The 22,973-nt window shown below is 43.9% G+C and overlaps 1 protein-coding gene across 1 annotated transcript; it reads left to right on the top strand.

Moving 5' to 3' along the window:
• Window positions 1-5,637: 5,637 nt before the first annotated feature.
• On the top strand, window positions 5,638-22,580 carry LOC115519736 (alpha-N-acetylgalactosaminide alpha-2,6-sialyltransferase 5-like). Its single transcript, XM_032594088.1, has 3 exons — window positions 5,638-5,662; window positions 17,737-17,753; window positions 22,185-22,580. The coding sequence occupies exons 1-3, from the start codon at window positions 5,638-5,640 to the stop codon at window positions 22,578-22,580; spliced, it is 438 nt and encodes a 145-aa protein (XP_032449979.1).
• Window positions 22,581-22,973: the final 393 nt, after the last annotated feature.

A 22,973-nucleotide genomic window follows, 5' to 3' on the forward strand; every position in this document is an offset into this window, starting at 1 on the left:
TGACCGAATCCGCCAGTGAGCCCCTCCTCTTGGGGACCAGACATCCTGATGCTGCTGGTGGGTGGCTGTGGGAGTCGGGGAAAGGCTGCAGAGAAGTGGCTGCACAGTCTGCACAGCTGCAGACCCTCCCTGTGCTGTGAACACTGTACCTCTGGGCCCATGGTTCCAGCACCTTAATTATGCTCCCAGACCACAAGCTTTGTTTTCTTTTTTAAAGTTCGTTGACTTATTCTGAGAGACAGAGGCAGCATGAGCAGGGGAAGGGGCAAAAAGAAAGAGAGGGAGAAAGAGAGAATTCCAAACACGCTCTGCACTGTCAGTGCAGAGCCTGATGTGGGACTTGAACTCATGAAACCATGAGATCATGACCTGAGCCGAAACCGAGAGTCGGGATGCTTCACTGACTGAGCCACCCAGGTGCTCCATCCCAGACCACAAGCTTTTTGAGACCTGGGAACGCCCAATTTTCTGGACACTGGGGCTAATGATGGAAATATAGTCCCACTTCAAGGCTGGGGACACAAGTGACAGGTGGGGTCCCCAGGACAAAAGCTGACCCCCTTCTGGAAGTGCTGCACAGGCCTCCCACATCATTGTTGACCCTCTAAGAGCACCGCGGTGGGTGTTGTTAGGACACACCACATGGGGATTTCGCTCCCACCGGCTACCTTAGCATGTGCACACACTGTGTGGCAGCCTCAGAGCTCAGATACCTGGGCAATGAACGATGCAGAGGGAGACAGACTGGTCAGGGCCAGGTTTTCCCCATGAAGATTCCACAGCCTAGAGTGGGGGTCAAGGACAGGAGAATCAAGTGGAAGGAAGAGGGTTGCTGCCCGTCCTGGGCAAAGAAGACAGAGATGCCAATGTGGTTTTGGGGACAGAAGGCATAAGGCCTTCCTGCCTCTGGAGGGTGCCCAGCTGGTAAGAACAGCAAAGAAGCTCATGTGGGGAACGGAGCCTGTCTCAAAACCCTTCCACGGCCTTATCTCAGTTAAAATTCCAAGCCCTTTTTGTGGCCACCTGTTACCTCTCTGGTGCCTGCCTACTCCACAAAGCCACACTCGGCTGCAGGTTCTCTCCCACCGGGTCCCTTGCACGCACTGCGCCGTCTGCCTGGATGCTCTTCCCTCACTTCCTTCCAAGTCACCTTCTCAGTAAGGCCTACCCTGCCCCTTAGGTAAAGTTGTCTTCACCTCTTAGACCCTTTCTCAGTTTTGGTTTTTCCCAGCAGCCTGCATCACTTCGAACACGGTGTGAACGTTTACTCTGTTTATGGTCTCTCTCCTGCACTGGAAGGGAAGTTCGAGGAGGGCGAGGATGTCTACCTCTTCTGTTTAATGCTAGATTCTCAGCGCCTGGAGCCAGCGGGTGTTTGACGGATTCTTGCTGAACCGAATGGATCAAGCTGCGGATGTTTCTCCTGGGGCCCTGGCACATTTTTCCCCCCTCCTTCCAGTTCCGGCTTTCAGGCCCCTCCCTCCCACTGCTTCTCTTCTTCCTGGCTCTGCCTGAGGCCCTCCCGTCCCTCGTGTAACGGGCTCGAGATACCAGCCAGTTCTGCCCCAGTCAGGAGGGGAGACTGGGAAGCACCCGGCCCCGCCCTCACCAGTATCTTGAGCGAACAGCAGTGACAAAAGGGAGCGTCCTCAAGGCTTGGGTGACTCTCAAGGGCATGGAGAGAGGGTGGTCCCGTTGGCTCACTTCTCAGGGTGCAAAAGCCACCTGGTTGAGGGTCTGCAGGTTGGTGGGGCTGATGTCTAGGTTCAGCCTTGGCTCCTCCACTTCCAGGCCATGAGGCCTCAGCAGTCTGTCCCCGACTACAGGCCTCAAGTACACTACGGACACTGCTGTTGTAAAGTTTTAGCAACATTAAAAAAGGAACAAAAAGCCCCAAATGGGAGTCACTTGTGCTAAAGCTTTGTCAGCGATCCAAGGCTTCATACCTAACCTAACTGCGGTTTCAGCCCCTCCCAGGAACGGGACCTAATTTAACTAGTCATCTAGAACTACCTGGTTAGCACTAGGTTATCTGGCTGACAGACGCCTGTCTCTCGCTAGAGGAAGGTGACCTCGCTTGAAAAGAAGCCACCCTTTGCTAGAAACTTCCTTTTTCTGGCCCACTTCGGTCTACGAGAGCCTCCCGTTTTCTACAGCTCCTCAGAGCTCCTTGCCACTGGCGGGATGGGACGCTGTCCTGCTCGGGAATTGCCGAATAAGGCCAATCAGATTTGCAAACTCACCCAGCCGTATCTTGCTCAATCGTCTGCAACGAAAGCCAAGGGGCCCGTCACACAACCCTTGGCGGAAGTCAGCCGAGGGCAGGGGCTCTGCTCTGCTCAACAACCTCACCCACGGTCAGCTTTTCGGGACTCCCGGTTGGTCCTTCCCCTGCTTCACACGGCCGTGCACATCCCCGCTGCCTCCCATAGGCCTTCGGCAACGCTGTTCCCAGGACAACCCTGGGACCATTTCACAGGCGAGGGCACCGAGGCCGCCCAGCTCACTCCGAAGGCCCAGCAGGCAGGTGGCCGGCCCGTCTGCACAGGACGAGGGCGGAGGCCGGCACGGGCGGGAAGCCTCGGAGCTCCGCCGTCCCCAATTCCGGTCCCCGGTCTAGGTCCCCAGCTCTCTCCCGCCACAGATAAACCAAGAAGGCCGCCGCCGCGGTCACGTGTCCGAGAGTCCGCTCGGTCACCTGTTGTTTGATTTTAACGTATCCACCACCTAGGTGTTTATCAGTGGGAGAGCTTTTCAAAATATCCAATCTGCCATGCTCCCAAAAGCCTAAGTCTATGCTTGATTTCTTATCTTAAAAAAAGGAAGCATTTCTTCTTCCCGTTCCCTCTCCTCTCCTTCTTTCCCTTTGCCTTGGAGAAGTAGCATGAATCAAGTTACAGAGGGGTGGGCTGAAAGACAGCAGGGCCAAGGAGGTGACCATAGGTTGGGGGACAAAGGAGGCAGTGGTATGGAGGAGGTGACAGTGGAACCAAGAAGGCAGCAATGAGGCTAAGGACTAAAGGGACAGCATGATCTAAAGAGTAGTAACGTGCGCAGGATTGAATAAACACATATATTCAAAATAATGGAAACCAAGTTTCTCATGTCAGAAAAAGGATTAAAAATACAGAAAAGGGAAAGACTAGAAGATCTCTAAGGTGCTGGATTGGAACTGGAGGTATCAGTGTGAGCTCATGGGTTTTTTAATAGGTATATAAATAAATATCAATGTACATGTATAATACATCATAATTTATAAAAGATATATTTATATCTTAGTTCTGTCCACTGACCCAATATAAATAAATACATCACACACCAAAACCTTGGTTTCTAAATACCATTCTACATTAGAAGGAAACAGGTCTCCTTGAGAAAATAAGTAATTCTGGGGCACCTGGGTGGATCAGTCAGTTAAGCATCTGACTCTTGGTTTAGGCTCAAGTCATGATCTCACGGTCCATAGGTTGAGCCTCACGTTGGGGATTCTTGGGATTCTCTTTCTCACTCTCTCTCTGCCCTTCTCCCTCTTACTCTCTCTGTCTCTCTCTCAAATAAATAACTTTAAAAAACTTTTTAAAGAGAAAATAACTAATTCCAAGGGGGAGCCAAGGAAAATATGAGACAAATCTGGAATATCTTATTTGACCAAATTTAAGGAATGTTCAAAGAATGACAAAGATATGTCAAAGCAACAGAGAGGCCAACTTGAAGAGGCTTCTACTGGTCAAATCTCAGACATTATAAGCATCAAAATAAATACTGATTGGGGCGCCTGGGTGGCTCAGTTGGTTAAGCATCCAACTCTTGATTTCGGCTCAGGTTATGATCTCATGATCTATGGGATTGAGCCTCATGTCAGGCTCTGTGCTGGCAGCATGAAACCTGGTTGGGATTCTCTCTCTTCTCTCTCTCACACCTGCCCCCCGCCTCAAAATAAATAAATAAATATTTTATAAATAAATAAATAATTATAATAAATACTGATTGAAATCTATAATTGCGTAAAATGAAAATCCATGAGTCCACACTGATATATGAATAAATTAAGATGGATAAGTTCTCCCTTATAATAGAAAACCAACTAATAAATACAGAATGAAAGGTGGAAATAGAAGACACCTTCCGGCAATCAATATACCAGTAATTGCCTAAGGCAGAAGTTGTCTTGAAGGTAAAGTCTGGTGGGTGATGGTTTGATGAAGAACAAGATAAATACTTACCAATTACAAAAGGAAAAAGGGTAATTTTGCAGTAGATAAACCTGGAAGCCACAATCATGACCAAATGGTTCAGGTTAACATCAACAGTGTTGAATCAATTCAACAATGTGTGCTTTCTGATGTGATAAGCCACCCAGAGCACAGCTTTATTCCTGCAAAGAATGTATGTTCAAGCCTATCATGAGGATAGAATAAGTGAAGAAAGACTTAGATGTGAAGAGGAAGGGAGGGAACCAACTCCCCCTCCTGTGGGCATGCTAACACTGCATTGTCCAGTATGATAGCCACTTGGCCATATGTGGCTACTGGGTCCTTGGAATGTGACTAGTTCTGAGATGAGCTGCACATACACTGGATTTCAAAAACTTTGTATGAAAAAAAAAGAATGTAAATATATAATTTTTATACTGACTACATTTTTAAATGATAACATTTTTAATACAGTGGATTAAACAAGTATATTATCACTATCAATTTCACCTGATTCTTTTTATTTTTCAAATGTGGCTACTAGAAAAGTTTTAAATATACACATATTTCAGGGTTGCTTGGCTGACTCAATCTGTAGAGCATGTGACTCTTCATCTTGGAGTTGTGAGTTCATACACACACACACACACACACACACACACACATAGGTTCATGTATTGAACAATGCTGTCCTACAGAATGAAAGGGCTGCACTGTTTAAAACTATCATGGATGAAGAACTATTCCAAATTGAAGGACACTAAAGAGACAGGTCAATTAAATGCACAGGTTGGGTCCTTCCAATTTCCTTAAGACCAGACCGAGACATGGATGAATTCTTTGTAAGAATACCATATATATGTGTGTGTGTGAGTGCTTTCCATTCCTTGTAAGAATACCACATATATATGTATACATATATATGGAGAGAGAGAGAGAGAGAGTAATGTGGTAAATTATTAACAATTGGGAAGTCTGGGTGGAGGAAATACAGGATTTTTTTTGTTCTATTCTGTTAACTTTTGTGTTAAGATTGAATTTTTTTAGAAATAAATATACTCATGGGTAAAATGAAACATAAAAGGGAAGTAATGATAGAACTATAACTCCCCAACACCACAGCAATGCATCACCTCTGTAATCATCACTGTCATATCAGTACAGTGGCTCACCGTCCTCTGTGATTTAGACAATACATGATGATTTGTATACAACTATTGAGTGGCAATTAAAATTCTACTATGTTCTCTCCCATTCAAGAAAACAAATCAGAATGAAGTAGACAAGATGCCCCCAAGAAAGGGCAGCCTTGAATCTTCTCTAATTTATAAAAGAAGCAATGCATCTATAAATCTTGACATTTCAACTGATATTAGTATCAAATTGCATATGATAGTCAAGTATGCCAACCACTCTACAGTTGAGAAACTGTTGGCTTAGTTCCATGGCGCAGTATTGGGAATCACCAGGTAAGGACAAAAACCCCTTCACAATCAATTTTATACTAACTGTTCTGAGCTACATGAGGTTATCCAGAATCACAATGCTATTGGAGACCACCATTATTTTGCTCACATCTTCCTTATGTCAGGAGTAACTGTCTTTCCCTTTCCTACCTTCTTTAAAAGCTTTTCTATTCTGACTTAGGGTTATTAGATTCCAAGTCTCTGATTGACACAAGACAAAATGAATTTATTGGAAGAATTGAGGACAGTGCCCAAGATGGAAGGAATATTAGAAGAATCAGGCACAGAAGGGGCAAGAACCAAGATAGCTCCAGAGATTCTGGTGGAAGGAACCAATCATGGGTGCTCTTACCCTGGGGATGAGTCCAGTTCAATCAGATTTTGTTTCCATCTTTGTATCACTCTACTCAAGCTCTCATGTCCTGAGAGGGAAACTCCTCTTGGCCTAGGACATGTGTACCTGGTCATGAACTCACTTACTGGCAAAGAAGGGCAGGGCCCCTTGACTTGAGAGTGCCATTTAATGAGATGAATGGAAGACAAGTAATTACCCTCCCCAAAACACCCCAAGGAAAATGGATTATGTGCAGCAACAAAATTAACAAAACTTACCTCTGTAATCTTCAAGACTTAATTCAAGCAATATGTTTATCAGGTAAAATGATGAAACCACAAAATTAATAAAACTTACCTCTGTAATCCTTAAGACTTAATTCAAACAATACATTTATCAGGTAAAATGATGAAGCAACATCAAATCAAAAATATATTCATATCTTCCCTCACAAAAGTAAGTCTATACCAATGTAATATAACACTATTATACAGACTCCTATTCTCCATTCAGCTCTTATTCCAAAATTGAGCTGGGCTAAAATTCTTATCTTCTTGTGAGAGGCTGGTAGAAAGTTTAAGTTAGAGAGTAACTGCCTTATAATCATTTGGGACTTTCCTAGTTCTGTGCATAGGACAATTCTGTTTGTAATAATGGTCTATTTCCTGCATAACTAATAATTGAAAATTTTCGTTTTCTTTTACATAGTGACTGAAAAACCAACTCTAAATATTGTTTTTTACCAACCTCATAATAATACAAATATTTTTTAGGTTTAGGCTCCAATTTTTGTGTTAGTGTGAGATTTTACTATGTATACCCACACATATGTATGTATGTATGTATGTATGCATGTATGTATGCATGTATGCATGTATGCATGCATGTATTCATTCATCCACCCATCCACTCACTCACCCACTCATCTGCCTATCTATCTATCTATCTATCTATCTATCTATCTATCTATCTTTATATACATACATCCACACATCTAGCATCGCTATAGAATAGCAAGGAAAGAAATACATCTCAAGTCTACACATTCTGTGCTCTTTTTCCTTGAAACATCAACTCATTTGTTGATATTTGGCTCTTTGCCAAGTTAATTGACATGACACAAGGTTTCATTCTTGAGAGATTTGAGCCCTTGGTAGACCTGTCTATGTAGTTTTGTGACAGTCTTCCATTAAGATTCCATGCAGCATCTACTGTTTCCATCTTTATTTCTTCCTACTCTATGTAGCAGCCATCCTACTTTACCTTGCTACCCTAAGTCAACCAGCCCAGCTGAAATACAATACCTTTCGGGGTGGTTGCCTCAGGGCATGAAGAATCTGAAAAGGCAAGGCAGCATTCACAGTTTTCATTTCATGGTAACGATTTTATCTCCTGGTAAAAATGGAACCCAGAGTCATAAGGACAGGAAGCACAAATGTGGCTAGGAGTGATGCAAGGCATCACTCCACTCTAGCTGTTGGTTTCAAAATGTCTGTATCTTGGTCATAGAAAGTAGGAGGAGGAAAAGAGCCTGTATATATTGATCTCTGACTTACAGCAGCCTATAGGATAGCACACTAACTTTATAGGATGTTGGATTCAAACAAGAACAGCAATGTTGAATATTCCATACTTCCAGGGGTGCCTGAGTGGCTCAGTCAACTTCACTCAGCATCCAACTTCACTCAGGTCATGATCTCACGAATTGTGGGTTTGAGCCCCGCATCAGGCTCCATAGCTGACAAATCGGAGCTGGAGTCTGCTTCAGATTCTGTGTCTCCCTCTTTCTCTGCCCCTCCCCTGCTTGTGCTCTGTCTCTCACTCAAAAATAAACATTAAAAAAAATATTCCATACTTCCACTGTAGAAGACTTGCTGCTTCTGCGGGTTGAGAAATATGATAGTACCATTGATTTCCATATCTCATTGCCCTTTATTCTGCTGTGATGTGCACCCATTGGTCCAATGTTACGTAGACCATCATAACCCTACATAAGACATTGGTTTGCTGGTAAAGGCATGATGGGTGAGGAAACCAAATCCAAATCCTCTTACAATCCATAAGTATTATTTTTTCCATTTTACATATGAGGAAACTGAGATAGAAGTTAAATAATTTGCTTGAGGTCACATAATGAGTAGCAGAGACAGGATTCACATCCACCCACAGTCTGGATGATTGTAACCACTAGGCCTCTCTTTGGAGAAGTTAGGTGACTCAACCAATGAACTAAACAGGACATTGGTCCTTTAATTACTGCCTTATCATTCTATACTCTCTGCTATACTACCTGCCTTCTTGGAGGGTGCTGGAAAGAGAATACCAAGGATTTATAATCTGTAGGAAATAAAGAGTAAACATTCTTTACATAACCATCGAAAGTACTAAACATATCATGCTGTTTATCTTTACAAAGATGAGATGTGAAACCTCATTAATTTTAAGTAGCATAGATTTAGTAGCATAGATTTTCACCAAACAGAAATAAACTGAAATTACTGTCACCCTCCTATGTAAAACCTGTCAGTTATTCCTCACTACTTTATAAAAAAAGAAGTCCAAATTCATAGCCAAGCAAACTTCATGAACTGACTCCTACCTACATCACCACCCCACCCCAACCCCATTGCTCCTAGTGCACCTTCACTCCAGACTCCAGACATACTGAACTAAACACACGCTTTCCATGTCCCTGGGCATTTGCATAAGCTGAACCCTCTGCCCAGAAAGCTCTTCTCCTATTGGTTTAGGCCAGTTTTCCTGGCTGCCCTGGCCCTACATAGTTGTATTAACCAAGTTTCTTTCTTTTTTATGTTTTGATGCTTTGGGGCCTTGCTTACCCTGGAAGACTGCCCCTGTAAGCATGAGCTAATTCCTAGAGAGCAAACAAGTAGCCTAGGAGCATGCTTTTTGTATGTGACAGGCAATCCAGAGTCCATTCCCCTAAATGCCTTCTCTATCAGCTCTCAACTGCTTGCCCTAATCACTCCAGGACCAGATACCAGACAAGGGACAGTCCCTCTGCCCTAGAGTCCATTGAAATTATTCAACTAGCCCATCCTACACTTGCTTACTTGGCCTTGCCCAAACGCAGGAAAGGCTCTTGCCCACATCCCCACCTCCTCCCACCTTCTGACCAACCCTGGTGTTTTCCCATGTGGCCCTCTGTGATATGGTATGCCCCCTTCTTTGGGATCTCTGAGTATAACAAAGTATCTTGCAATGGCGATCACCTCCTGATTGGTTGGCCTCATTAGACCTAAATAATATTGAAACCCACACTTTAAAACTTGGTGAGTTGATTGCTCCTCCTTTTTTGCTGCTGTGATATCATGGACATGTTGCTATTATGGTACTTTCTATCCACCACACTGCAATCCTTTATTGAAGTCTCGCTACTGGCAGCCTGTGAGTTTCCTGAGAAACTTTCATCTTCGTATTATCAGCATCTACCATGCTGTATGTCACATTGTAGGTTCTCAATAAATGCTTGATAAGTAAAGCAATTAATTAATTAATTAGTCCTAGAAGCTGCTGCATGTCAAGTCACTCTGATTCAAATCTTATCACTTTTCAATTAGCCTTTCCACTTACGACATATATAAATCCAGGAACCAAATTTTAGATAAATTAAAACTTAACTCCTTGGTGCATATGACCAGTTAATGTAAGCGTGGAATGATGCCAACCATAGTAGCAAATGTCCAAGTTGAAAAAAAAAAAGTTTTACAACTATGAAATATTATTATTAGGTACAAAAATGTGTGTGAAAGAAGTTCTGAACAAAAGTGCAGAATGGAGCTTTATTGCCTCAATTTTATACCATTCGTCCCAACCCCATGAATCTGAGGGTTCATAAATTCTATTTGATGATAACTTACAACAGGAAGAAATGATCTCCATATATTTAAGCCCTGATGTATAACAATGCATAAATTGTAAATGATCTTACGGTGTGTAGTTTCAGCTACTGTATTTTTTAAAGAGGAATGGAAATCATGTGTGACTGATGGCCTACTATGTGCCAGGGCCTGTGTCAGGGGTAAAATGAGTTACAAAGGTTAAGCCTCATGATAATCTTGCAAGTGAGGCACTTTGGCAGACCTGTCCCTTCAGAGACATTTTGTTGAAGGAAATCCCAGCCTTCTATCTGACTTGAAAAGGCAAACAAATTCACATGAGGAATAGCCCTAGTTGATAGGAGATGGAAAGGAGGTTCTGGAAATAGAAAATGAAACAACACATGCCTCTACAGGAAGAAGACAGAAACATTCCAGAACACATATGATATGTGGGAAAAGACACCAGTGTCTGGATTGAGACGATACAACAAAGAAGTGGTCATCCGCTGCCCACAGGGACCGAATGGGAAGGGCCACCTGAGGGGCCAAGAGAAATGACTTAGGAGTTGGACATATCACCGTGTATAGCTGGGCTTCTACTTCAGTACTAGCAAACCCTAAATACCAGAGCCATGGCTGATACATAACGTTACACCCCATCAATATTTGCAGAATGAACATTTTTCAAACAGTTTAAGTTGTTATTTAAGTACAAATTTTAATGCAAAACTATCTGGTTGTCACTGACATACCCTTGCTAGGATTTCATAAAAGCAGGTCCAAAAAACCTGTTGTCATGGCTCCTGTCTGTCATCTTGGGAGGTGCAGCTGTTTATTTGAGAAACAACAGGAGAGGTAGTTATTTCTGAAGTATCCAATAGGACATATAAGGCAAAACAAACAGAACATGTGTAGGTATCCATCCGCTTGTTTTCATTTTTTATTAATGTTTGTTTTTTCTCTACCAGTGTTAGGAAAGTCAGTGGTTTCCTAGTTATGTTTGTTTTCTGAGGAGATGCCCCCATGGCTTCCCACTTCTATGTCAGCCAGGACAGTTCCAATTTTAATTCGTATGGTGAGCCTCCAGGAAAGCTATTATTCTAACAACGATAATAGTTGACAGAATTGGGGTTTTTAAATTTCATTAGATGTGAGGGTCCAAATATTGATACTGCCACTTAGTAACTGGATCTTAGGCAAGATATCTTGCCCATCTATGCTTCAATTTTCTTACTTGTAAAAGGAACAAAACAATAGTACATAACTGAGGGTTGTTACACGGATTAAGTCCCTAGAAAATGCCCTGCGTGTGTTAGGTTCTATCATCATTACCTCATTTAATCCTTAAAATTACCCCTCTGAGGAGGACAGTATTACTGTCCCCTTATGTGGATGAGACAAGAGGGGCTTACAGAGATTTAGTGTCTCGCTCAAAGTCATAGTCCATAAAAGGCAGAGCTGGGATTCAAACACGAATCTAGGTGACAGTGGAGCCCTTACCTTTACACAGAGGTGAAGTGTAGGTGAAGTCCACAGCTAAAAGGAAATTTGAAAATCATACATTCAGCTACAAGGAGGACACAAAGTTCAAGCTGACTTTTTTTTTATGATGTTGACTTTTTAAAAGTTTAACATTTCAATGTTGCTGAAATAAAATCAGCTACTTTAAATGGCATGTGCATCATTTCCACACAAAGATTTCACAGAATGATATAAATTAGCGTGGGAAGAGAAGCAGAAAGATGCAGATAGATCAATCATGCCTTTTACATTAGCAGAAATATTGCAAGGACCCTCAAGAACGCACTTACAAATTCATTTTGAAAACTCCTTAACTGGCATCCCCTCTCGCAGCTGCTACCCCTTGTGGTGTGTGCTGCATTAAAAGAATTAAAAAACCTGCCTTCTATGCAGGCCCAGCATCACCCTTGACTTCCTGGGTTAGCCAGGAGCACAGGGAGCTTTGCAGCACACATCCCCACTCAGCCTTCAGATGGCTATGCTACATCAGGTCCTACAGATATAGTCCTTTATCCTTCACACTTGGAGGAAAAAAATGTGTTTCCTTTCATTGGGTCACAGTGTTGGCCCCTATTTATCTAGCCCCATTTTACTTTGAGATATTATAAATAATAAAACAAAAATCAACTCCTAATATAAAAGGAGTTTACTGAAGTTTCTTGGTCTTTCTTTATAACTGTTGGCATCCCCTCAAATGCTCCAAAACTTCATAGGTCCGTAGGGTTTACGAATCCCCCACAAATATTCACCACGTCCACCCTAACTGAGCTGTGTGGTAGCAGTAAGATTTTTCCAGAGGAAAGTGGAAGAGCCAAGTGGCCTCTACTAAGTGGCTGTGTGACTTCAGATAAGTTGTGTTAGCTCTCTCAGTCCCAACTTTAACAAAGTTAAAACAGCAATGATAATAATCATTCATCCATCCACCTAGTCACATTTACTAAGCACCTACTGTTTTCTAGTATCTGCGAAAACAAAGGTGAACAGTACGAAATTTCTAAATTCACCTGCCACCAATCTCCATCAGAAGACAGACATCTAAACAAATCAGGAGTGAGGAAAAAAGGAGGGACCCTGACAAGAGATGTTTCTCTTTGAAATAGCAGCTGTGGAGGTAGTAGGAACTGACCACGAATAAGAGATTCCTCAGTTGGAAACCACGTTTCTACCTTACAAGGTTATTGGGAGGTTCAAACGACATAAGGAATTTGAATCCTTCAAAAACTCTGAAGAGCAATTTCCATGTGTGGCAGATGCTGTGGGTGCCCTGCCCACATCCTCTGCCTTTGCCACTTCAGTGCAGATGGGGACTTAGAGCTCCAGCACCTGCAAGTCTCAGCCTGAGGGACTGTTCCTGCCTCCAGAGCCCGCCCGCTCTGCCACCTGTCAGCAGGCGGTGTGTGCCAAGGAATCCACGGCCACCACTCCACACCCAGAGCAGTCCTTAACCAAACAAACAGCACTACTCCCTCAGACCTCAGGTGGAATAACCAACGACTAAGTTGTGTACTAACTGCCAAAATTTCCCCAGGAGGACTGAGCCCCAGTTGTCTACAGGAGTCGCTTGCTTGATGACAAGCCATCTATTGGCCACCATCCCCCCCGTGCCACTTCCCTACTCCCCCACTGGGGTTTTCTTCACCTTCCAAAGAAATACTTGCACATGGATCCTTATCCCAGCGTAGGCTTCTGAGAGAACCCAAACAAAGACAAGATGTAAGCCATATTTTATTATTATACTATATCATTTTGAAATGTGGCCAGAATTATACACACTATTTTGCATGGGAAAAAGCACGGCTTTGTATTTATAAATCCTCTTCTGCATAGTTAGGATTTGATCCACTTTAGCCATTATAACATAATACCTGCCTAAGAATTTCTTGAATCCATCCGACCCACACTGCTCTGGCTGAAGCTTTTATCTTTCACCCGGATTTCCACAACATTATCCTGGCTGCTCTCTCTGGCTCTAGTCTTTCCCCCAACAAATCCTTCCTTCTCACTGTCTCCAGAGACAGCCACTAGAAAGTAATTCTGACTAGACCCCTCTCAGCCCAAATAGCACTATTGTGCAAATTTTAAAAGGCTTCTGTTACTTACAACACTCTACTTCTATCTAATGGAAAATTGTTGTAATTCTCTGGCGTCTATAGAGCAAGATGCTTGATGGACAAACTAATACACAAATCTGCAGTGTCTGAGTTGTGTTGTGCCCACTTAAATGTGCATCCTTTTGTGCTGCACAACCTCTACAACTGTGCAGAACCAGCCTGGTTCTGAAAACTCCCTGCCTCACCCATAAAGTCCTTGTCTGTTCCTAGCACATAGCATGAGTTTCCTTGTTTCCATGCCTTTGTTTTTGCTGTCCTCTCTGCCTGGAGACACTGGTCTTCTCCTACCCTGTTTCTAGTGATTCTTTAAAACCAAGAGCGCACTGTACACCCTGTATGTTAGCCAATTTGACAATAAATTATATTGAAAAAATAAATAAATAAATTTTTTAAAATGAAAAAACCAAAAACCAAAAAAAACCAACTGAGCATTGCCCTTTGCCAGAAATCATAGCTGAATCACTCTCATATAGCTACATGTCCCTCTGTGCCCCCTCTAATTCTTCATTTATAACTCAATTTTTATACTTTGAACCCTTGATTATAATTATCTGCTAATGGGTTTGTCTTCTGCACTCCCCTCTTTGCACCTGCAGCATCTAGGAGGACCTGGCCTGAAGTCAGAGCATACAGAAAACAGCGGAGTGTGGAATGCAAACATTATGAGGGAAGGGCCTGCAGTCAAATAGACCTGGTCAACTCTTGACCTGTCACTTTCTAGCCATGTGACCTTGGGCAATGATCTCACATCTCTCTATCTCAGTTTCCTTGCTGGTAAAATGGAAATGACATTATTACACATTAAATAAGTCGATGCCTATAATTAATATAATGCCTGATGGCAAGTACACAATGCATCTTCATTACTATTTTTATTATAAGCTCAATAAACATCTGAGAATTGATGTCCCTCTGTTTATATGAAGCAGGCTATAAAAACATACTTTTTGTTTGATCCATCCATATAGTCAGAAAGGTGGTGAACACTTTACATATGTTAGTATTTTGTCTACACAACCACTCTCTTCCAGAAAGGTCTTACTACTGGCCGACTACAAATGAGGAAACTTGAGAAGAGTTATCCGTGGATTGCTTCTGGTCACAGGTGAGTTAAGAGTCAGAGGTTGCATCAAATCTGGCCTGTGTGGTTCCCAGCTTGTGCTTCTACCCGAGCTTGAAAGCATAAAGGAGGAGCCTCACGGTCCCACGGCAGGTTCCGAAAATGGGGGATGCCAATGGACCAGGCACAGGCAGAGATGTGAAGAGGAAACACAAAGTAGAGCAGCTTGTGTGAAGGCTCAGCTCACTCACCATAAATACCATGAATTCAAGGTGTCCCTGTAAATTCGAAATGTTCGTGGGTAGAGAGTCAGGAGATGAGATTAAAAGGGAAGAGTGGTCACACAGTGAGGAAGGGTCCTGGCTAGGCAAGGATTTCTTTATCTTGAAAACTTTCCAAAAGCAAAGAGGCATTGAGAGGACTGACGCCACCAGGTGCTGACCCGGAGGTGGAACAAGTGGAGCTCTCGTTCACTGCTGGTGAGAATAAAAAATGGTACAACCACCATGGAAAACAGTTTGATGATTTCTCCACATGTTGACTGTACACCTGTCACATGACCTGACCATTATGCTCCCAGGTACTTGTGCAAGAAAAAATGAAAGTGTCCATCTACAAAAAGACAAGAACGTTCTTAAGTCTCTTCCTAAGGGCCCCAAACTGGAAACTACCCGAGCATTCATTAATAGGAAAATGGATAAAAACAATTGTGCTCTTTTCACACCATAAAATAGTACTCAGCAATAAAACGGAACAGACTGTGAAGACACTCAACAACATGGGTAAACCTCAAAATATTATGCTAAGTGGCAGAGGTCAGACTGAACGGCATATATATTGTATGTCTTCCTCTATATTAAGGTCTAGAATAGGGAAAGTTAATCTGTAGTGATAAAAATCAGGACACTGTTTGGCTGTTTGCTTATTGGGTGGGGTTAGTATGACTGAAAAGGAAGCATGAAGGTATTGTCTGAAATGATGGAAATGATCTCTATCTTGAGAGTGGTGGTGATTAGCAGGTGCACAATTTTGTCAAAACTCATCAAACTGTACACTCAGATTTTGTGTATTTGACTGTATGTAAAATGTATCGTAAAACAAGAAAAGTAGCAAAAAAAAAAAAGACAAACCAGATCACAAAACAAAGAACTGCCTTTGGTTATATTACCTCAAGATTGGGTGTAAACTATATTCTTATAAATCATATCAATTTAGAGTTCATTAGAAGAACTTGGTCATGGCACTCTTACAAAGCTTTTCTCTTCCTTCATTCTTTTACAAATATTATTTGTTTTAACAAATATTTATTTAGCTCAATGCTACCACTCAATATCTGGGTGACTTTGGACAAATGACTCTCAGGGCCTCAGCTCACTCATTTGTGAAATGGGGGCAGTAATAGTACCTACCTCATGGAGTTGTTGTGGGAATGGAAGAAGCTAATGTATGTAATACTCTTAGCTTTGTGTCTGCACGTGGTAAGTGCTAAACAAATATTAGTGATTAATATCATTACCCTCAGTTATGTACCAGGTTTGTAGATTATAAACAGTAATAGGGCATAGTTCCAGTTCTAGAAAATGTATGATGTAGAAGAAAGGATGAACAATAAATACATAAATGAATGTGCTCAGTACAATCACAGAATGTGAAAAGTGCTTGGAGTACATAAATGACTAAATGTGTTGGAATGGAAAATCCATTCGAAATGAAAATAATCAGCCATCTAAATCAAATCAAGTTCAGATAGTCATTTATTGTTTTTCAGTATTATTGTTGTAACGATGCCTCCTATTCTTGCTGCCTGAAATTTGGAGCTCTGGGGCTCAGGCCTGTGACCTTTACTCTTCTGTGTCCTGGCTCATTCCTAAGTGACCTCATTCTTTCACGAGCTGTGATGCCGAGATCACATCTCTGAGCCCAGCATCATGGCTGAACTCCCACTGCCTGTGACATCTCATATGAGTACATCTAAATCCAAATTCTCCATTCTCAGCCACCCAGAACTATTTTTCTTGCAGTGTTTCCCATCTTGGAGATAGCAGTTCCATTCTCCCAGCTGCCTTGCATTGGTCTGCCTCCTTTCCTTTGCTCCTATTGCATACCCAATAGCCAGCAAATCCTGAAACAAATCACTCTTTCCACCTAGACTACTACAATAACTTCTGAAGGGATCACACTGCTTCCACTCTTGCTCCCCCAAAGCTATTCTCAGCATAGCAGCCAGATGACCTTTCCAAAACATTAAGGATCCATGGCTTTCCTCCGCTTTAAGCCCTTCAGTGGGTTTCCTTCGCACTGTCCTTTTCATGGCCTAGGAGGCCCTAGATGATCTTCCCCTCCACTTCCTCTCTGCCCTCCCCCCTACCACCTCTCTCTTGCTCCCTTCTCCAGCCACACCAACCTCCTTGCTATCTCAACATGCCAGTCAAGCTCTTCCCTCATGGACTTTGCACATGCTGTTCCCTCTGCCTAGACTGTTCTTCCTCTAGATACCTCATGGATCCTTCCCTCATTTTATTCAAATCTCTGCTCAGATGTGAGTATCCTAACTAAAACAGCACATTCCACCCCAATTTCTAACTGCTTTGCCCTGCTTTTTTTCCCCTAGTGCCTGACATTCTATTTCATTGGTTTATTGCCCTAGCTTGAATATAGTCTCCTAGGGCAGAGTTCTTGCATGCTTTGGTCATAATTCCAGGGCCTAGAACAGGGTCTGCCACATAGTAGATGCTCCATTGGTATTTGATAGATGACTGACTATTAACTTACACAGAGTTATACAGTTCACAAAGCAGTTACATATATAATATCTTAACAAGCCTTCTAAGCATTTGTGGGATAGGCTCTGTTATATCCATTTTACAGATAAGTTATAACTCTGCTTAATATTGTTTTGAATATTTATTTATTTAGAGAGAGAGAGACTATGTGAATGAAGGAGAGATAGAGAGGGAGGGAGAGAGTATCCCAAGCAGCCTCCACACTGTCAGCACTGAGCCCAATGTGAGGCTTGATCCCATGAACTGTGTGTTCATGACCTGAACCAAAATCAAGAGTCGGACGTGTAACAGACTGAGCCACCCAGGCACCCCCACTTAGTAAGTCTCTTGTTCAAGGTCATGTAGCTCTTGGTCACATAGGCCAATCTCTGGTCTTTTGCCTTCAAACCCAGTTTATTAATCATGATCATAAAATATGACTAACAGTAGTTAAGAGTCTGTTAGTGTGCTTCTTGACACTTGTAGTATCTCATTTAACAGTACTTTGAGGTAGGTGCTCTCATGATTGGCATTTTAGATGAAGAAACTAAGTAACTTACCCAAGGTCACAGAGCTGGTAAGTGGTAAAGTCCGAATCTGGGTCCTGGACATTTGACTCCAAGGACTTGTTCTCAACCAACTAGCCCACTAGGCACAACTTGTGAAGTAAAGGGAGTTAAGCAAACTGCAGAACACAGATGGACAAATTTCAAATTTGTTCTAGGACTTTCTGCATTTGTGAGCTTTTTGCTTTGTAGCGTTTAGTGAAACTTTTCTCTCCTTCTCTCAGATCAAGTGGAAAGCAAGTTGTATCTCAAATGCTATTTACATTATGTAATTTTCTGCTTTTCATCTGTCTTTGAATGTTTTGAAACACTTGTTTCTGAATTGTGAGGTCACTTAGGAATCATGGGCAGGGTGCAGGAGTTTCCAGTAAGTTTCTTCCTCCTCAGTAGCTTCATGGCGCCTTTGTGGCCAAGCCCCTACAGGCTGGTGCCCCCTCTGAGTTTCAGATTTCACCTCCTCCTCCTCACCCCATGACATGTCTTGTAAAATTCTCACCTTCAGTTTATACATAACTACATTTGCAGAACACTCAATTTCTTGCCCTTCCTTCCTTCTCTTTCTTTCTTCTTTCTTTCTTCTTCTTTCTTCTTTCTTTCTTTCTTTCTTTTTTTTTCTTCAAAAGTAGGAATCTATTTGATTGGATGTGATGGCACCAGAGGCAAATGTGCAAATTTTAAGTGGTGAGAAATCTATCTTAGTTACCTGGATTCTGAGAAGCAAATTGTGATTCCCCGACTCACTTTGTATTGAACTGGACAAGTTAGATGAACTAAAATAGCTTTATGGCTTGTATTCTTGTCTCCAGGTCAAGCAAGTGTCTGCAAGCACTGCCTATTTTCTTCTTTTTCTGGATATTCAAATGATTAACTGAAAAGTGTGCATGAAGCTACACAAACTTCACCGGTGGGTACCTTGAAAATATCAAACCCCTTAGATCTTAAACAAGCACTTGGAGGTTGAAAAACAAATCAAGTATTTGTTTCCTAATTAGTTCTTTGTAACATAAAGGTTCATAGCATTTATGTGGGAGTAGACTGAGTTCCTTGGGGCAGCATGTGATCTGTTCGTCCAGGTAACACCAATGTCTGGCATAGTAGGTGTCACCAGAGTAGGTGCTGAACATGGTAGGTACTAGATAAATATATGTTGAATCTCTAGTGCTGCCTTTTATTGCCAACTTGCAGACTTGTCGCACACTTTATATGCATGCGTCGCGCGCACAACACACACACACACACGGTTGTGAGCTCTAGAGGATGAGGGGATCTGTGTCTTATTCATCCCTGCATTCCCTAATATAGAACCACCACATAGCAGGTGATAATTAAATGATCACTGAATTGAACAGCACAAGGATTTTAAACTTCTGTTACTGTTTCATCTGCCCTTCCCCCACCCCACCTTGTCCATTTTGCTCTCAGGCCAGACTGCCTAAAACCATCCATCAATCTAATCAAGTATTTGAAAGCCAGAGACCTTGAATTATTTAGATCAAGTCAGAATTACATTTTTAAATTTACTCTGGCCATCTCGTAAGTGGATTTAGCAACTAGCTAACTCCAATCCCAGGAGGGAAAAAAAAAAAGCATAAGCCTAATGAATGTGGTCAGAACATACCGTGTAACAGATGTCCACGTGCTGCATGAGCTTAAATCATAATATGAGGCTCTGTTTGGCATAGCAAAATATATTAGACGTGTTTATCTGTCACGGGCAACTTGCTAGATGGGAGGGGAATGATCCTGAAAAATGCAGGAGCTTAGTGTAGCAGCATCTCAGAAGGAGCCTGGAGAAACACAGATAATCTGTTTGTGATGATTCATCAAGTTGGTCCTTTGTTTCCCTAATTTGAGTGTCAAGTGCACCCATACAATAAAGAATTGCTAAGACCTGATAAGATTCTCCTCTGGCCTGCGCTTTTCCTGCCCTAACAACTGGTACTATTCATGCCTAAAGCACAAATTGAATAAACAGCTTCAAGGCTGGCAATGTTGGACTGTGTTTTGAATTTTTTGCTTTTCCTTAAAAGGCTAAATCCTGCGTGTGTCTTGCCTCCCCCTAAACACATTGCATTGATAGTCACTGTTGTACCAATAATTTTAACTTCCTTAATACTAAGTGTGGAAGGATGCCTCGTAGGTTAAAAATAGCTCCTGTTGTATCATCAGTGGAGCAATGGATTAGTGAAGATTAAAAAATGATTGTAATGCCTTTTTTGGCCTTGAGAAAGCTCTTATTGTGCCTATGGTTCAGTTGGCCTGCTGATCATTTCCATCTCAATGTAATCTTTAACATTACACTGCTACAGGTGAGGTGTTAAGTAATACATTAAGACAACTATTCTCACTGATTAATTTCACAGGAAATATGTTTTAACTAAATTAGACATTTAACAAATGCCACTTGTAACTCAATGCAGGAGGGAGAGTGGCCTTACAACAAGCTGTTGACATGAATTTCCCAACATAAAACGGTAACTTTTAGAAATTTTGATTGAAATTCTAAATGTGAAATTATGTACTGTCAGGGCAGTAGACCATTACAAGGAGAGCACCAAAGTCCTTAGGAGTCAAAAAATAAGCAGTAAGCAGTTTATCTCTAGCAGCTGAAAGCTTTCCTTAAAATTAAGAAAATCTACAGGTCCAGTTAATCATGTGACTGTGATGTGCCGACTGTTTCTAACACTTAAAAAATCATTTAGACGAACACTAGAAACCTCAAAGTTCTGATAAAAATATAAATTGTAATTTTTAAAACCAGTAATGAGTTAAATAATTTAGATGAAAATTTAAATATAAAGGATGCATGAGAATAATTGGAATTGAAAAGTAAAACTAAAGGAGATATCAGAAAGCCTACAATTGGGCAACTGAAATAATAAATAATTTTTTGGAAAAATTATTTCCTGACAGATTTCCCCATGCTAGGAACACAAATGCAAAAGCTATAAATAGGGCCACTGACATTGCAGAACAGTTGACTTCTTATCAAATTACAAAACAATTAGTTTGCAAATTTTCAAATGGCTATCATGTCAGAATCCAATGGGGTTCTCCTTCGTTTTTACTTGATGACTTCATAAAAGATAAATAAGCCCTCGGACCAATAGGTGGGTACATTGGCACGGTTAACTCTCTCGCCCCAGAAATTCCACTCGGCTGAAAAGATTATTATTTGGGGGCGGGAAAGGGGGAGATGCAGAGGTCTTTAGGACCCAGCAGGCGGCGGCAGGCGGCAGTTGTGTAGATCACTGAGAGACTACGAGGGTCCGTTCAGTTTTAATTCTGTCTCTAATCTCTGCAACAGCCGCTCTTCCTGGGTCCCGCGGCTCTCCTACCCACTCAGCCGCGGCTGGCAGCCGGGCGAAAATCAGAGCCACCTGCCCCCCCCATCACCCACCATGGAAACCCTCCAAGAAAAAGTGGCTCCGGACGCGTGTGCCTGAGGATTCCTCACAAAAGAGGTGACCCCAAAATGAAGACCTGATGGTGAGTCATTTGTTGCAACTCCTCTGAGCAGAGGCGGGGACCCCGGGACGCAGCGTCCCCGGGGCGCGCGGGAGAGCTCCAGGGCGCCTACCCCTGCGCCGCGAGGTCGCCTGTTACAAAGGGACAACTTTCCACCTGCTCGGTGCCCCCTTCCGGTTCCCTGGTTCTGCCTGGCTCGGAATCCCAGAGCAGGGATGGGAACTCGGGTTTGCCTCGGCTCCTGGATCTCGGGAGAGAGGTCTGGGGCCCCACGGAGAGCTGGAGAAGCGGTGGAGGGGTGGGCGCATGGTTCAGGGGTGGAGGATACCCAAAAGCAACAGCCTGGCAAAAACTAAGAGGGGCGGGGAGGGGGAAACATTTGCAGACTTTCTTGGTTTTCTTGTCGGATTTCAAACTTGCAAGAATCGCCGAGGGTAGAGCCCCGCGGGTCCAAGAAGGAGAGGGTGCAAGGGCTAGAGGTTCCAGCAGCGGAGCTGGGGAGGGGGCCCCTCCTCAAAGTGCGAGCCCACCTCTGCCCTCGCGGCCGGCGCGCTTTCCCTCGCGTAAGCTGGGCGCCGCGCACCACCTGCCCTCTGCCGAGAGATCTGGGTGGTGGCCGTCCGCCCGAGAGCAGCCACGCTCGGGGCATCCCCTGCCGTGCGCGAGAGGACGGTGCCTCTCCTGCCCCGCGGCGCGCGGGGGGCTGGGACCCCGGCCACCTCCTTCCAGCCTGGAACGCCGCCGTCACCCCCCCCCCCCCACCATCGAGCGTCTGACCGCCTCGCGAGTGTCACCGCCGGCGCGCTCCTCCGGGTTCGGCTCTCAGCAGCTCCCCTCTGCTCTCTCCCGCCCGCCCCGCAGCGCCATGGTCTGGCTGTGTGTTTAGCGCTCACCACCATGTGCACCAGCTTGTTGCTCGTGTACAGCAGCCTCGGCGGCCAGAAGGAGCGGCCCCCGCAGCAGCAGCAGCAGGCAGGGGCGACCGGCAGCGCGCAGCCGTCGGCGGAGAGCAGCCCCCCCTCGAGACCCCGGATCCCCGCTGCACCGCGGCCGTTGGACGGATACCTCGGCGTGGCGGACCACAAGGTGACTGACAGCTCGCTCACCGGCGCGCGCACCACCCAGCCTGGGGATCCCGCACACCTGAGCCTGCCCCCTTTCCCGGGGCTGGGAGGCGCCGTGAGTAGGTGCCTTGAGGAGGCTGGAAGGGGGAGCGGAGCCGCCGGGGTAGGGTGGGAGAGTTCCTTCTCGGAATGAATTCCTGTTTGGAGACGGAGGTAAAGTTTTCCAGGGAATAGGGGTGAGATGAGCGGACCTAAAGCCCAGTATCGTAACAGGAACCGACCCCGGAGGTGAAACCCACTGAGCCCAAAATTGCAGCTGCGGGGGTGGGTGCTGGGTTCCTGAAGCGTTGGGTTTGGCAGCCCAGTCGCGCCCTTGCTGGGAGGAGAGCCGGCGATGGCGCGAGTAACAGCCTGAGCGTTGCCCCGCTGGGAACTGGTGGGTGAGTGACTGCCAGTCCTCGGCCGCGGCGGCTCCTGCTCGAAGATTCCCCTCTGATCTCGGCTTCGGATTGCTCAGGGAAGAATTGCCACAGCCTTGGGGAGCGGTCCCAAGGCAGGCGCGGAAGGCTGGAGGCACAAACTCCGC

The sequence above is a fragment of the Lynx canadensis genome, chromosome C1, assembly GCF_007474595.2.
Source record: "Lynx canadensis isolate LIC74 chromosome C1, mLynCan4.pri.v2, whole genome shotgun sequence".
NCBI lineage: Eukaryota > Metazoa > Chordata > Mammalia > Carnivora > Felidae > Lynx > Lynx canadensis.